This window comes from Neofelis nebulosa, chromosome 2 (assembly GCF_028018385.1).
Source record: "Neofelis nebulosa isolate mNeoNeb1 chromosome 2, mNeoNeb1.pri, whole genome shotgun sequence".
In the NCBI taxonomy this organism is placed as follows: Eukaryota; Metazoa; Chordata; class Mammalia; order Carnivora; family Felidae; genus Neofelis; species Neofelis nebulosa.
In genome coordinates this window covers 3,246,266-3,262,623 of record NC_080783.1, presented here as the reverse complement: position 1 = coordinate 3,262,623, position 16,358 = coordinate 3,246,266, and the positions used below count along the sequence as shown (strand labels likewise).

The following is a 16,358-nucleotide window of genomic DNA, read 5'->3' as shown; positions in this document are numbered from 1 at the left end:
CCCTGCAGGGAATTCGGGGAATAGACAAAGACCCTGTCCTCAGGGGATTACATTCTGGTGGAAAGATGTGCAAGCTGAAAGGTGGTATTTAAGATGAGAATCACGAGCACCTCTGAAGTTCTGTGCCTAGAGCACAGCAGTAGGGAGAAGGCCTGCACGTCCCCGGGGGGCCGTGTGGGCAGGGCAGAGAACAGTCCGCTCCCGCCGGGGTGCACGGTGTCCCGGGGGGCTGGATGGAGGGGCTCACCGCTGGGCTGTGCAGGTCTCTGGGACGACGTCCCTCAGGCCATGCCACAGACCGCTGGATGACTGTGGTCCTCAGTCATGTGCGTGTTCGAATGCTGCCTCCCGGCTCCCTCTCCCCTCCCACCTCGCTCAAGAGGCAAGTAAGACTTGAAAACACAAGAACAAAAACACATGGCACCGTGTCTAGGGCTGGAACAAAGGTGAATAAAAATCGAAGTTAAGAGGGAGAAGCTTCCAGATCGGCTACTTGCTGTGTTTTCCTTTCCCGGAAGAGAGAAAGTGCGGGCGGACAGACACCTTCATCCGGGCCACCAGACCAGGCAGTCTGGGCCGTGCCTTGATTTGGTATTAACCCTAAATCTTACTTTGTTTTCACTTGGAATGAGAGAGAAAGCAAACTTCTCCCCTGCTAAAAAAGCCAAGCACCCCGTCCGGCTGTCACTTTCTGTGCTCGAGTGGAAGGACTCATGTTCTCAAACACACAGACCTGTCCGCGCGGACGAGGTGGCTTTCTGTGCGTAAAGCAGGCGTGACTCCACAGCCGACTTGAACGGACGCTTTGTGTTACTTTCTTCTCGCTCCCCAGGAATTCTGTGTCCTTTTGATACTAGGACTAATTTTTTTTTTTTTCTGTTCCTCACGGGCCTTTATTTGAAGCTTGGAGACACAGCTTTCCTTTTCACGGGGAGCCTGGTGTCCGTGCTCACCCCTGTCTTTTCCGCACTGCACGTGGCTGACCTCTACTAACGGGCCGCTGGTGGGGGCCTCTGCGGTCGCTGATCCCTGCTGACCCTGTCCCTTTGTTTCTGTCTGCGTCCCGACGGCGGGCTGCACGGGCAGCCTTCGGAGCGCGGCGGCCACCTCAACTCCAGCTCCCGAGCCTCCTCCAGAGCCAGCTCGGCGCGGGCCAGCCCAGTGGTGAGTGTGCGTCCTGTCCTGTCCTGCTCGGCCACCATCCTGCTCGTCCCTTCTCCTCCTCCCCTCTGCTCTCTACCTCGCTGTCCTGCAGAAGGGACCCTCCACCTCCAAAAACCTAAACCCAGCATAAAGTGGGAGGGCTTTCCTAAGATTTATTTCAGGTCTAAGCAAAGACACAATTGGGAAAAATGCTCCCAAATTTGGAATATTACTATTCCGTGATACCAGAATTGCATTGCTAAATATCTAAAGTTAGCGGTTATCAAGAAGTTATCGGTGCTCGGGGCTGGGGTCTTCCTGGGAAGGAGGGAAACTTTGTCCAGTGGGGGGAAATGTAGCCAGGCGTACTAACGTGTTGTTTTTTTATGAGTGAAGAGTTGGAAGGATTGGCTTTTAATATTGTGTTTGTGATGTCGTCTGTTACCGGACCCAGATAGTTTTTAAAATCAAGTATCGCCTAGAAGGGTCGTGGTGTTCCTAGCTCTGCCCCGCTCCCCCAGTTGCTCAGTATCGAAAAACTGCAGGGGCACCCGGGTGGCTCAGTCGGTTGAGCGTTTGACTTCGGCTCAGGTCATGATCTCGCAGTTCACGAGTCCAAGCCCCGCGTCAGGCTCTGTGCTGACAATCCTGTACTGACAGAGGATTCTGTGTCTCCCTCTCTCTCTGCTCTTCCCCTGCTCATGCTCTGTCTCTCTCGATCTCTCTCTCTCTCTCTCTCTCTCCCTCCCTCTCTCAAAAAATAAACATTAAGGGGCGCCTGGGTGGCGCAGTCGGTTAAGCGTCCGACTTCAGCCAGGTCACGATCTCACGGTCTGTGAGTTCGAGCCCCGCGTCAGGCTCTGGGCTGATGGCTCAGAGCCTGGAGCCTGTTTCCGATTCTGTGTCTCCCTCTCTCTCTGTCCCTCCCCCGTTCATGCTCTGTCTCTCTCTGTCCCAAAAAATAAAATAAAACGTTGAAAAAAAAAAAAAATTTAAAAAAAAAAAATAAATAAATAAATAAACATTAAAAAAATTTTTAGAAAAGAAAGAAAACTACAGAGCTGCCCTCCTGTTCCTCACCATCTAGTCCCCAGCCTTTCAGTGTCCTTGTTACGTATTTTTCCCAGGGTCTTTGCAATTTCAGACGTTTGGTACGAGGCCGCCACACAGTCTCTTTATAGGAAGGCCGTGCAGGGCAGTAGCCCGGAGGACATCTGGGAAGTGGGCAGGCATAGAGTCCGGTGGGCAGGAGCTGGGGCTGTGTGGCATGCGTGCCCGCCCACACGGTAAGGATTGCCACATCAGAGGACGATGGCCCCCTCCGTGATAAACCCCGGCTGTAAGAAGGCAAAATGGGCAAAGTGGGTCCCTTGCTCTGCTCCCCACTTAGGGAGAAGCTTCAACGTGGTTCTTAACTCAGTTACACAACACCACGATTAGATGTGTTGACGCCTAAAATTCAGGAAGCGTTCCTGCTAATCAGAGAAGAGGCCGTGGGGCTGAGATCTCCCGCTTGCACAGACGTGCCGCTGGGCACTGGTTTCACGCAAATACAGATCCCAGCTTCTTCTGGGGAAGCGAGTAAAGGGATGCCTGGGAGCTGAGCGCGTGCGGTCGAGGATGAGGACACAAGAGACGGACCAAAGGGACGAGGATTCTAGCAGGAGAGCCTGCTTCTTTGTGGAAATGAAGACTCCCCACTCCGCGCCGACACAGGTGCCGTACCTGCCTCTGCACACGCTTCGCACGCCCCCCTGAGCCCCGCCTCGCGGCCTTTTGAGCACCCCCATCCTGGAGAGGGGTCCTGAGGAGAATAGGAGAAGCCATGGCCTGAATGAAAGCTCAGGTGCTCGCAGGGGGGTGTGGGGGCCAGACGCCCCCACAAGGACCAGCGGCAGGAACAGGAAGATCGTCGTCGTTCAAGGTCACGTAGCTTCGGTTTTTAAAATCGGGCAGGTTGCTTTTTATGGGTCGTCCGTGAGTGACCCAAGAACAGTTCTTGTGAACTAGGGAATCCCTGCTCACTGAGGCCACGGTGCGCCACCCTCTACGTCCACTCTTCGTGGTGTCCTTCGTGGCCTGGGGTAGCACAGCAGATACAGGCTCAGCCACGTGCAGCCTTAGAACCCCTGGGAATAAAACGTTCCCACGATCAACTTAGCGGAAAGTCACTCTTCCTTAGGCACGATACCCTCGCACGCTCGCTCACCCTTTGGAAACCAATGAAAGTGTTTGCGGTTGGCAGAAGGTGGCTGTGGCCCGGCTTGCGAAGGATCCCGGGCTCCCTTCGCACAACGCTGGGGCGACCACTGGGACGCATGGAGCTGTAAATGCCACGGTTATTTGACTTCTTCAACATCATGAAGTCACAGAATAACGGGGCTCTATCTAGTCCCTTTGAGGAGACTGGGATCAGATACAAATTTCTGTGCCATGTGCTTCCCGTGTTTGTGAAAAATTTTACCCACGTACAATGGGTTTAGTGGGTCACTGTAACCAGAGAGGTGGGCGTTAAACGTGCCCCTGGGACCTGGTGACCAGCGATGGACAGCCTCCCTGTGACCTAGCTGCGCCCAGACTCGGAGCCCGCGCCCTCGGGAGCCTCTCCAAGCACCATTGACGGGGAAAAGCCACGGGAACAGAGGCTGTGAGGGCCCCCCCGACTCTAAAGTGCTCCCTCGTCTTAATTCTGTGTGTTTACAGCCAAGGAAATGTAACTGTCCTTACCCGTGGCTTCCCCGAGCTCCGAAGGGAAGGTGGGCAGAAGAGCTCACAGTGTGGGAAGCTGAGCTAACTTCCCAGTTCGTTACAAACACATAAACCCTCCTTTCCCTTCCCTGAGTGAAGTGCTCATTCACAAAGGTCAGCGGATCATCACCCTGTTGACACGTTGAACGAGCAAAGGTCAGCATCTCGCAGACTGTGTGTGACGGGCCATTCTCCAGCTCCATCTGGGCGCCCAAAGAACCAGAGACTGGTCACTTGTATCCCTGCTGCTGTTGCCGGGTCGGTGGCCCCTGATCCATGGCCTGATGACTCATCGGGAATGTGGTGGTGGGGGGGGGGGGGGGAGGCGGGGAATGTGAGGGAGGACAGGGGACAGGAGTCTCTCTGGGAAGGAGATAGGATGGGGAGGGGAGGAAGGGACAATTCTAGAAGGCTGGGTGTGGAAGAAAGCCTGGTGCACCAGGGGATGGGGGAGGGGGCACTCTTAAAGAGGAAAAGTAACCAGAATGGAGGAAGTGATAGCTTGTCCCACTTGAAGAAAAGAAAGGTGCCTCGGCATCCAAAGACATCGCCCACCACTTGGTCCTCTTGGCCTTGTAGGAAGGCAGAGAGGGCGCCCGCCCGGTCTCAGGACATCTGTCTTTGACCTTACTCTCATTTTTCCCATTCTATACATGAGCTATGTGTTCTTCTCCAGCAAGTCTGGGGTCTTCCCCTTGAGGAAGCTATTGAGTACCTGGAATGTTCTAGGCATAGGGCTACAGTGTTGAGCAGACGCACCTTTCCCAGCCCTCACGGATGCATTGACTGGAGGAGACAGGCCGGCAGCAAACGGCACACATACAGTGTAAAACTCCTGGGGACAGACGCAGGAAGCTTTCCGAGTTGGAACCAGGAGGCTTGGTACTGCCGGCCTGGAGCCCACGCAAGCAGAGGGCCTCAGCTGGTGCAGCCCGCACATCTGTGTCGTCGGGGCCCCGGAATCCTTCCAGGAACCCAGGGAAAGCCGCCCAGGTTCTAAAGCATCCATCAGAAATGTCCTGAGCGGAGCCCCGGTTCATGTCCCCCTGTGTGCATGTAGAGAAAACACGGTTGATGGAGCTTGGAGCTTACAGCCGGTTTGAGCTAGAAAAACAAGACTGTAGTGACTCCTCCTCTGCATTGTATGAAGAGGCGAGGGCGGGGACCAGGTGGAAAAAGAGGTCATGCATTGTGAATACAGGAGTTCAAGGAGAAGTCATTCAGGAGAACGTAATGATTGCATGAAAAGCGGAAATCTCCACGCCAATGGAAGGCTTTACTGCTTATTTCTATTTGAAGGAAAATTACCCTGGACGTGGGTGTTTTCTGAGCAGTGTTCACGAGTGTCCTTTTGTTTGTCAAGAGGGACCGTGTGCTGACGTTGCTATTGTGGTCCTGTTTCCCATCTGGGCTCTAGGGTTGCCCGGCGGGGGGGTCGGGGACACCATGGGGCAAGTTCCATTGTGCCTGGCCCCTCTGCTAGAGCCCGTCCGTGCCCACACGTTGTATTCTCTCTCGAGGAAGCCGGGCAGTCCAGGTCGGGACAGGGAAGGCCTCGGCAGACGTCCCGTTTGAGCGAGCCTTGCTGGCATGCTCGTATAGACGCGATGCTGGAAGCTTGGAACTAATAAAACATTTAACGTGCTACTGTGAGCACTTGTGGTTGAGAGGGAAGAGTTGCCATGATTTAAAATTCAACAGAAATTTTTCAGAAGTGACCGTTTCTAGTAGACTTCAGAAGAGGCCTTTGTGTATGCTCAGTGGTGATTGTAAAATCCTGGCACGCACGTTTCATAAATCTGTTGCTGTGAACGTTTCACGCTGACCTGAAGTGTTTAGAACTGCTCGGCACGGGGGAGTAACGGGGTGCCGGCCTCCCGGAGGCTGCCCTGACTCAGGGAGGCCCTGCGGCTCGTCCCAGGCCCCAGGCTCGCGTGCACCCCGGTGCCTTGGCAGTGGGCGCGCCCGACAGCATCTCCTGGGTCCCTCTCTGCTCCGTGTCCACACCGTGGCCCCCCCCCCCCCACACCGCGTCTGGCGGCGGCTAGGACAGTGTTCACGTTTTTCAATTCTGTTTCTCTACATATTGTTTTCAGAGGTAAAGTGCAGTGTTTTTGTCAAAATCGAACCCACGGCCCCCCCCCCAGGTGACTTGTCTGTCCCTTTGTCTAGGGGAAGGTGAGGAGGGCTGTATGAAGTGAGTGCAGGTGCCCGCGGCTCCAGGACCTGCCCCCCTCAGCTCTGTCCAGGCTGCCATCTGGTGGCAGCTGAGGGGACTGCGACGGCTCCTGCCTCGGTGGCGCTTTCCGTGGGGTCCGTGTACTTCTCTTTCAGGAGGGCTGGCAAACACACGTGTCCTTTGTCACTCAGAAACACAAAGCGGCACCCACCCTAACATGCCGACGAGAGGTGGGACGCAGCGGTGAAGGGGAGACTGGCTTCCTTTTTTCCTCGCTTGGTCTCTCCTCTAGACGCATCCGAAATTTCCACGTTCTGAGTTCATCATGTGTTTCGAACAAAGGCTTTTTTAAAACTATTTTTGAACTTTTTTTAAACTAAAGAGCCAGCTGTGGTCCTAGGTGTTTTGTCTCATTGGATGTCTTGCAGATTACAAAGATAACGTTTACGTGGGCGGTATCAGGTGAAACGGCACAGAACAAAGCTGTGTTAAAGACCCCCACGCCCCGGTGCACGTCCTCTCTCCTCTTTATTACAGGAAATACTAAAAACCGCGGGGCCTTCTCTTATAGGCACAGATATTACTGTGGGTGAACAGGATTTCTGGTGTCTCGTGCATACGTATGATATTTACCTGTTGCTGGTGAGTGGTCGGAAGGGATTCTACACAAACCGCAGAGCGAAAAGGCAGCGGACTTTTCAGCGGTGGCTCGACAGTCCGCTAAACTGGGCTTCGTATTCGACCAGCAGTTAAATTACCCTCCTTACCTTCATTACAATTCGTTCTGCAGACCACCTGATTCTAGGGAAGGAGGGCGTCGGGCCCGGGAGACTTCATAAACCGATTCCCCTGCAGACCAGTCGCTATATAGTGCGCTTTTCTTGAGTGATTTGAAGTTTTCAGGAAGATTTTTATTCCCAAGGGGAGAGGAGAGCCACACTTGAAATGCTAGATCATCGTAACTCAGCACATCAGCCCAGGGCTCTGTGGGGCTCTGCCAGGGACGGGGAGACAGAACCGTCCTGAGCAAAGACCACCCCGGGATATCCGCAGTAGGCTGACGTGGCACCCGTATCTGCAAACATAATAATCGTAGGTGTACGTGTTTACACACACCAAACACGCATAGCAACAAACGGCAGGTGCTGTGGCACACAGCTGGACAGTGTGTACCCGGCCACATCAAGGAAAAGGGCACATGGGGTGGAGATTGCCTGGAAGGCTCCCGTGAGACACACAGGCTCGCGCTGGCCCTGGGAGCGCCGCCGGCTGTGGCCAAGTGGAAGGGAGAGGCCTGTGGGCAGGGGGAGGACTAGAGTCCCAAAGGCCCCCGCCCCCACCCACGGGGCTCGCTTAACCAACTGGGAGTGAGGCCAGTCTGCTCTTTGGTCCATCCCCCCGGCCTGAGGATTGACCTCTTTGCTCACGTTTCCTCTCCTACTCTCACGACAGCAAGGAGACCAGCAAGATGAAAGTAGAAGGTTCTCGCTAAAGACCCAAGGGTGGGCCTGGTGGGGGGACCGGATGTGGTCGCTTCAAGACCCCGGGGCTGAACTTGGATCTGTTGAGCAGGAGACCCTTGAGCTTGGCTGAGCTGAGAGCTGGTTCCAGAAACTACCTGTTTTTGGATTGATCGAGTATTCTGTAGGATTCCGTGGCAGCCTCTTGGTTGTCTGGTTCGCTCTTATATTTGCCGTGTCATTTTACTGTTGGCTTTAGGTGTCCTGCCCTCGGAGAGGAGGGTGAAGGCGTGAGGGGTTTGCAGGAGAGAAGGTGGCTATTAGTGAGCCTTGCCGGCGGGGGACGGGATGGTGAGGCCAGGGGCATCCGGCCCCGTGGGGGCCCAGGGTGGGCACAAGCCAGGGATCATTCGTCCTTACGAGAGATCGCTGCCTTTATTGAGCCGCCCCTGTGCCCTCAGGCTCTCCTGTGCACAGCTTCGTGGTGGGCTGTTTACATGTCCACGAGCCACCCTGCCGTGGCCTCCGACCCAGCTCTGTCGGGATTCCTCAGCCTGAGTTCGGACGGCCTGTGGTGTAAGCATACAGGGTATCTGCAGAGCCCCTGATCGCCATCCCGCCTACTGAGTCAGAGCCGTGGCCCGCGCTCGTCACGTGCACCTGCGGTCGGCTCCTGGAGGTCAAATTTGGGAACATCTGAGCTGCAGGAAGGAGGATCGGAGACGTGAGGGGAAAGGCATGGTTCGTTGTCAGCTTCCCCCAGAGGTTGGGACACAAGCGAGCCCCAGGTTCTCTCGCCCACCGTGACCTTCCCAGTGCGCTCGCGGCAAGGAGCTCTCAGCGTGCACAAAAATGAAAACAGTCGCCCTTTGTTGGACGCTCCGCAAAGAAGGAAGCAGGAGTGGTGCCAGCCTCCGCCTGCTGACCCTGAGATACCCTTGAGGTACAGGGTCTGCCTTGGGGGTGATGCCCTGGGTCCCACTGAGACAGGATCCTGCCTGAGGAAGGGGCAGAGCGACCTCAGGGACGTGTGTAAACGGGAGACACGTAAAAGCCAAATTGGGAGGGGAGGGGGTCTCACTTTTCACCTGGCAGATTTTCCTGTACCTTCACCCCCCTCCGCCAGCTCCCCACATCTGGGCATCAGTCCCGAGACGGTTAAACCGGAGTCTTCATGGGGACTCCGTTACTCATGAGAAGTAGGAAAACTTCCAACCGGTTCCGCTGCTTCCTCTCGCTAGGGAGACCCGGGCAGCGGGAGTCAAAACGAGGACTCTGGTCGCGTCTTCCAGCCCCAGAGGCTCCTGGTCCTGCTCTCCCTCTGTAACCATAGTAATGTGGGGGGTGGTGAACAAGCTGGGCGCCTGTCATCCTCTCCCACATCGGGGACCGGCACGTTCAACTGTGGAATCTGTGAAGGAAGCCTGTCCAGTTCATGAACGGATCCCTGATGACGAGGCTTTCTGCGGTCAGCGTGGGTGTCCTTTAGCTGTTGTGTCCCCCTGGAAATTGATCGGTGAAAAACCACACAGCGAAGTTCGAGCTGGCCCACCAAGCTGCCCACGAGCCCCCGCCGTGCCCGCACCACCTGGCAGAATCATCTCCGCGGGTGCTCGTTGGCAAAGTAGTTTTTAAATCACAAAGGAAGCTGATGTTTTATTGTTACCCGCGTGCCCCTTAAATCCCCGTTACCCGCTCAGTGATCTTAAGTGTTTAGTATTTGTCCACTTTCCTCCACAGGTTGAAGAGAGACCAGACAAAGATTTCACTGAGAAGGTAAGGAATTTCCGTAAGCCGTTATGTGGTGTCGTTGCTGAACGACGAGGGGCCCGACACGCGTGGGTGAAATTAACAAGAAAACGTGTCGGTTCATCTTTGATAAAGACTGTGTGTGGCCCACCAGCCGGCATCACAGCCGTGAGGGGTCCCCAGGACTCACTTGTAGCGTGTGTGTTAAACCCCACAGAGCGGCAAAGGCGTCCACCGTGGGCCCGACCATAGAGCGTAAGGTTAATCCAGGCACATTCCCAGGCACCCACGAGGCCCCTCAAAGTGAACCTCTCTTTATCGCTTTCTGTGAGCCACGGATGATTTTCCGATTGAAAACTGAACTCGAGTGAAAGTACCATAACAGTAGACTCGCGAGCAATGTTGGTTTCGTCCGAAATCACATTCGATCCTTGCAACCTTGCAGGGGTCTCGGAGCCTGCCCGGCCTGTCGGCAGCCACGCTGGCCTCCCTGGGCGGGACTTCCTCCCGGAGGGGAAGCGGGGACACGTCCATCTCCATCGACACGGAGGCATCCATTAGGGAGATCAAGGTAAGGCTGCCTACCTACTTATGACCTAGAGGAACCTTTTATGAAAATCAGCCTTCGAGTCTATATCCGTAAAGTTCCAGATCTTTCTTCTTGCTCCGGTCTCCCCTACCTGCTGTAAACACATGTTCTAGGCACCCGCAGGAAGCCACACCTGCCTGCCCCGCCCCGCCCCCCCCCCCCCCAGCAGGGCAGACAGGTGCCCGTGCCCTCCGCACTCCCTCAGCTCCCTGGGCACACCCTGGTGGGGGCCCTCGCCACACCGCACCGCGGTGCTCGGCCGCTCCTGCAGACACTCAGTCTCCGTATTTTGGAATGTGTTGGACACCAGATCACTCACTGCTCCCAACAACCCCACTTTCCCGTTTCAGTGTCCCCCATTCTCCGCCTAGAAGGTGCCCCTCTTTTCTATTTGTAATATGCATAACATGCTTTCAATAGATCTCATCGTTGTACCTTGTTACTTTTTTTTTCCCTTCCACTGGAACATAAACATTTTTCTCTGCTGCATCCTTACCACTCAGTGCGAGGCCACCGTGAGTGTGTGAGAGAGAAGTGCAGTGCTGTTGGTTAAGGTAAATAGGAAGCCCAAGGTACTGGCACTCGTGTCCTCTGGAGAGCGGAGCCAAGGCCAGAGGGGGAAATGTAAAGGATCGGAATTGGCTTCGCTGATAGAAGAACTTTCTAATAATTAAAACTGGTTAGGGGGTGCCTGGGTGGCTCAGTCAGTTAAGCGTCTAGCTCTTGACTTCAGCTGACCATGATCTCATGGTTTGTGGGTTCGAGCCCCGCATCAGGCTCTGCACTGACAGCACGGAGTCTGCTTGGGATTCTCTCTCTCTCTCCCTCCCTCCTTCCCTCCCTCCTCTGCTTGTGCATGCTCTCTCTCAAAATGAGTAAATTAACTTAAAAAAATTAATACAATGTGCAAAATTATAGTAATATAGGCCTAAATTTTGTAAAATTTTGTGAAAATATCATGTGAGAGACACCTCAATTTTGATCTTTGTAGTTTTGAAATTTATTTTATTTTCCTTTCGCACTTAAGAGGAAAAAAAATGGAAAATCACTTGCTCAGATTCCCTGAATGAAGGAAACTCCCCAGAAATAGAAAAGATTTAGAGAACCACTTCTCTTTTATTTAATTTTTTTTAATGTTTATTTTTTTTTGAGAGAGAGAGAGAGAGAGAGAGAGAGAAAGAGAGAGAGTGTGAGCAGGAGAGGGGTAGAGAGAGAGGGAGACACAGAATCGGAAGCAGGCTCCAGGCTCCGAGCTGTCAGCCCAGAGCCCGACGCGGGGCTCTCGCACCTGTGAACCGTGAGATCATGACCTGAGCGGAAGTCGGACGCTCAACCAAGACTGAGCCACCCAGGCGCCCAAGAACCACTGCTCTTTCATCGTGGTCGTGCCCCCTTTTTCCCTTGATATGATTTGCCTCTTTCGCCAATTCCTAGGAACTGAATGAGTTGAAGGACCAGATTCAGGACGTAGAAGGCAAATACATGCAGGGGTTGAAAGAGCTGAAGGTACCCGTTCGTGGAAGTGTGGGCTTATGGTATTAACCCAGCTTAACCTTCGGAAATCCCAAAGACCTTCCGACTGCATGCCTCTTCCCGGGAGCCTCCGGACTACAGAATTAATTCCAAGCGGCAGACACGCCGGCGTGGGCTCACACCACGTGCATTTTGAGCGTTCTCCCAAATGCAGCTTTTGAGCCAAGACCTGAATGCCATAACCCTCAGTAGAAAAACTAACACGCTTCCTGATGCACGCTCTGTACTCACTCCGTTCCCCCCGGCGTAAGCCCAGTTCTTCCCACAGAAGTGGGCCGTCCGCTTGCAGGAGGGTGTCTGGGTCTCCTTCACGTTCCGCAGCCCTAACATACAAAGAGCGCTCCCTCCCTTTGCTTCTCAAAACATCTGATGTCTGCCGATGAGGCGTTCCGTACCGCCGTGCTTTTGAAACATCCAAATTATTTGCGTGCTGTAGAATTTCCCTAGTTGAAGCAGTGTCTGAATGGGCACCATCTTGGATTTGAGTAAATACACCCCACTTTTAGAATGTGAAATTACTGCGTTGTGCCCACCAGGAGGTATGCTTGCCACATTCCCTGAAGGTGAGGCGGATAGTGTGGGCTGTGATCTCCGTGAATCTGGCAGTAGATGGCAGACGTCTCCCTTCTTTCTCAGCTCCCCAGAAGGAGTCTGAGTTTAGTATCCTATGAGCACCAAACAGAGGACACGTTGGTTTTAAAACGACTCAGTAATCACTGGCATATTTGTCACCTCTCTTTGAAAAGAGGGGGAAATTATGACGGGCTCTCAGCGCACATGAGAAGGGAGTCACGGAACCAGCCGGGGAGCCACTGGTCCCACCCAAAGTCGTCGCCCCGGTTCGCACGTTGCAGGCAGCACTGGTCTCCGCGAGGCCTCTGACGGGACCTGTCACACCGGACCGCACAGCGCCCAGCTCCCTTTAGCTCTGGTGGTTCACACCCCGGGGATTTACTCTCCCCGTTCTGGGGTCACCTGGCCCTGATCTGTGCTCTGGGATGTAAGCACTGGTCTACTCTGTGGCCTGGCCGCCACGGGTGTGAGACACAGCAGGGCCACGTTGATTTTGCAGGCGTCTTTCCCCCAGAGCTGTCCTTTCAAAGGAATGCGCTCTGTCCTTCCAGGACCGACCCAGTGAGGCCTGTGTTGTTTGGTTGGTTGGCCTGTGGGTTGAAACCTAAACTTCTGCCGAATCCTTTCCCGCCTCACAAGCCCAGGCAGGGGCAGCCGGCAGCTAGCGGTGGGTGTTCTGTTCTCTCCGCCATCACGCACTGGCTCTTTCCTGGGTTCTGGGCACATTTCTTGAGTGATTCCTTCAGAAACCTGTTGAGGGCCCCAAGCCGCCGCGGCAGGTGCCCCTGAGTGATGAGGTCAGAGGCAGGAGGCCTGCCCGCGCTCAGAGCCTCCTCATCGCGTGTCTCCCTTGTGCTGATGGCCGTGGAAGCCATCTTCCTCCCAGACACAATTGAGAGCCAGCTCTCTGAGTTAATAGCTAATGTTCTGAGCGGCGAATAACCGATTTGACCAAAGTGAAAAGGGGGGAATTTCTGTGCGTTTGAAATGATCCTGTATTTCTTCTCCTGGTTCATCTGCCCTAAGATTAGGGCCCCGGATTTTGTTTGTTTGTTTTGTTGTTGTTGTTTTCAAAGACCACTCAACTAACGTCTCTTTTGTTTTCTTACTATAATTTCAAAAACGTGACACGGTTTCCTCAGGACTCACTGGCGGAAGTTGAGGAGAAATACAAAAAGGCGATGGTTTCCAACGCTCAGCTTGACAATGAAAAGACGAACTTCATGTACCAGGTTGACACATTAAAGGACATGTTGCTGGAGCTCGAAGAACAGCTGGCGGAGTCCAGGCGGCAGTACGAAGAGAAGAACAAAGTGAGCTTCCGCGTGAGGGAGAATGGCGGAATGTGTGCGTTTGGGATAATGGTGCGTATGTGGAGTGTGTGTGTGTGTGTGTGCGTTTATGTGTATGTGTGTTTGTACGTATGAGTTTTTTTAGTTTACTTTTACTTTTTAAAATTTATTTATTTTGAGAGAGAATGCATGCACCAGTGGAGCAGGGGCAGACACAGAGGGCGAGAGAGAATCCCAAGCAGGCTCCACACTGTCAACACAGAGCCTGACTCGGGGCTCGAACTCAAAAAACCATGAGATCATGACCGGAGTCAAACTCAAGAGCTGGGCGCTTCACCGACTGAGCCACCCAGCAGCCCCTGTGATCATCTTTTTCTTTTTTGTTTTTCTTTTTAATTGAAAAAAAATTTTTTTTATGTTTATTCATTTTTGAAAGACAGAGAGAGACAGAGCACAAGCAGGAGTGAGGCGGAGAGAGAGGGGGACACAGAATCTGAAGCAGGCTCCAGGCTCTGAGCTGTCAGCCCAGAGCCCGACGCGGGGCTCGAACTCACGAACTGCGAGATCGTGACCTGAGCGCAAATCAGACGCTCAACCGACTGAGCCACCCAGGCGCCCCTGATCATCTTTTTTTTAATGATGGTCCTCCACTTGTCCAGGAAGCCCAGACATCTGAGAATAAGAATGCCATGCTCTTTGCTGAGGGATTTGCAATAATATTAAAATTAATTATTATAATTATAATATTAATATTAGTATCATGCGCAACTTTAGTCTGTAAACTAGAGACAATTTTACCGGGAGATTATTTGTGTGTTTGCATGTAAGATAAAGTCATAACCATGAAAAAAACATGCCTACGAAAACCAGCATGTTTGAATGGTCATAAATGGAGGCTTTAAGATGTTCCTGTGGGGGCGCCTGGCTGGCTCAGTCGGTAGAGTGTTTGACTCTTGATCTTGGGGTCCTGAGTTTGAGCCCCACGTTGGGTATAGAGATTACTTAATAATAAAATCTTTAGGGGCGCCTGGGTGGCGCAGTCGGTTAAGCGTCCGACTTCAGCCGGGTCACGATCTCACGGTCCGTGAGTTCGAGCCCCGCGTCAGGCTCTGGGGCTCTGATGGCTCGGAGCCTGGAGCCTGTTTCCGATTCTGTGTCTCCCTCTCTCTCTGCCCCTCCCCCGTTCATGCTCTGTCTCTCTCTGTCCCAAAAATAAATAAAAAATGTTAAAAAAAAAAAAAAAATCTTTAAAAATTGTTTTTCTATTAAACTACATTTCTGGATTTTTATTTTGTTACCTCTTATCACTGACAAGAAATTGTAGGTATCAAATCTTTTAAGAAAACGATATTTATTTTCTACTGATTGGAGAAAGTTACAGTTATTCTATTTAAGGATTAAATACTTTCATTAAGCTAAATTAGGTTAATTTATGATACCAGCAAGAAGTCTGAGCCTATGTTGAAATTAATGACAAAAGACTAATTAGATGTTCTTTGTGGAACATAAAGTAAGGAATACTTGTTTTTCAGATTTTTAGGAATTATTTGGTCTGTCAACCCCTGGGATGTTGTCTGATTTTTCAGAGTTGCTGAGATAAGCAAAATTTATGTTGTGTGTGTCCCTATCTTTTTTTTTTTTAACTGACTCTGTACCCTAAATCCCAAGGGTCAAAACCAAGCTGCCATTAACACCTCAAAGGTCTCCTTCTTTGACTGCTATAGAATTGATTTAGAAGCTAAAGAAGAATTTTATTTATGAAGTTTCTGGGAGCGAGACTCTGAAACAAAGGAGAAACTTTCCATGAGACTGGAAAGTCCGCTGCCCTGTTGGAATATAGGAGCAGAGAGAACGCTCTGGGCCCCATGTGTGGGGGAGGACACATTAATGCCTTCTAAGTACCCCTAGGATGTCCTCACTTAGGCACCAGGAAGTAGACCAAGAACCCCCAAATTTAATTCCAGAGAATTTGGATGAATCTGGAATGTTGCCCCAAGCTGGGGAGCAGGGACCGAGCAGAGCCCCCAAAAGGCAGGCCCTTGTCACAGCTAGGAGGGTACGGGGACCCTCGGACTGCAGAAAGTGGGCGAGCAGTGATGCCAGGGTGAGAAGTGAAGGTCATGTGCCTTCCGGAATAACCCCTCACCGACCTAGGAGATGGACCCTGCTGTCCCCTAAGCTGTCAGCCGTCAGTTGGATACCAGACCGTCCTCAGGAACTGTGCAGCGTCTAAGCTTCTCGGGGACCTCAGAGGAGCGTGCTGCCGGGTCCCTGGGGTGAGGGCGGGGTCGGACCGGGCGATCTTTGTGCTCCCCACCTTTTCCTGTTTTGTCCCTGGGGCGGGGGCCCCAGAGTACAGAGTTGGCCACCCACTTAGATAGGCTTGCCAAAGTAGACCATGTCTACACCCCTTTTGGTCCCCAGTGTTCCTTGTTGAATTTCAAAATCGGGGAGAGTTCCCTCCGATTGATGTCCGTGGCACAGCCACCCCCCCGCACAGACAGCCTGGGCTGCGGCAGCCCCCCGGGGAAGGGGCCCCTCCTGGGCCCTGCCGGCCCGCGAAGTGTCAGGGGGCACCTGTCAGATGCACCGGGTCCTCGGGCAGAGCTCACGGTCAACCAGAAAGTGCAGAGAAGTGGGCTCACGTCGCTAAAAGGCCTTGGAAGCTGTGACGGCGGGCACGGTAACAGGTAGTCTGCTCCAAGGCCAGTTAAGTCGTGGGAGCGCGGACTAGGAAGAAAGTGCGTTCGCACCACCACGTGCACGGTCCGTCTTTTCCTCCCTGGTCGGTCTTTTCCTCCCTCGTAGGAGTTCGAGAGGGAGAAGCACGCCCACAGCGTCCTGCAGTTCCAGTTTGCCGAAGTTAAGGAGGCCCTGAAGCAACGAGAAGACATGCTGGAGGTGGGTAGCCCTTCCCGGTTTTCTCTTCCCTTTGTGGCTTCGGAGGGCGTTGTGGGTGCATTATGAAAGTGAACCGTTTTCTCGAAAATCGAGAGTTCAGGCTGATTCTTCATCATGCCTCGCCTAAGGAGAACAGTCCCTTTTGCTGGTGAAGATTTTCATTCCTTTCTGTTTGTTTGTTTGTTTGTTTA

At 53.0% G+C, this 16,358-nt stretch overlaps 1 protein-coding gene across 50 annotated transcripts in view; it reads left to right on the top strand.

Annotated features, from left to right (window-relative positions):
* Window positions 1–16,358, top strand: part of LRRFIP1 (LRR binding FLII interacting protein 1) — a 141,200-nt gene that overhangs the window by 104,402 nt on the left and 20,440 nt on the right. For 31 of the 50 annotated variants that reach the window (XR_009253857.1, XM_058700035.1, XM_058699996.1 and 28 more), the window contains 6 exons: window positions 1,087–1,164; window positions 9,271–9,306; window positions 9,725–9,850; window positions 11,303–11,374; window positions 13,117–13,287; window positions 16,075–16,167. Coding sequence is in view for 49 of the 50 variants with exons in the window: in XM_058700035.1 (XP_058556018.1) it covers window positions 1,087–1,164; window positions 9,271–9,306; window positions 9,725–9,850; window positions 11,303–11,374; window positions 13,117–13,287; window positions 16,075–16,167 (576 nt within the window). In the remaining variant the exon portion in view is untranslated. The remainder of the gene's footprint in view (window positions 1–1,086; window positions 1,165–9,270; window positions 9,307–9,724; window positions 9,851–11,302; window positions 11,375–13,116; window positions 13,288–16,074; window positions 16,168–16,358) is intronic. The other 19 variants (XM_058700062.1, XM_058700042.1, XM_058700011.1 and 16 more) reach the window with 3 other exon arrangements.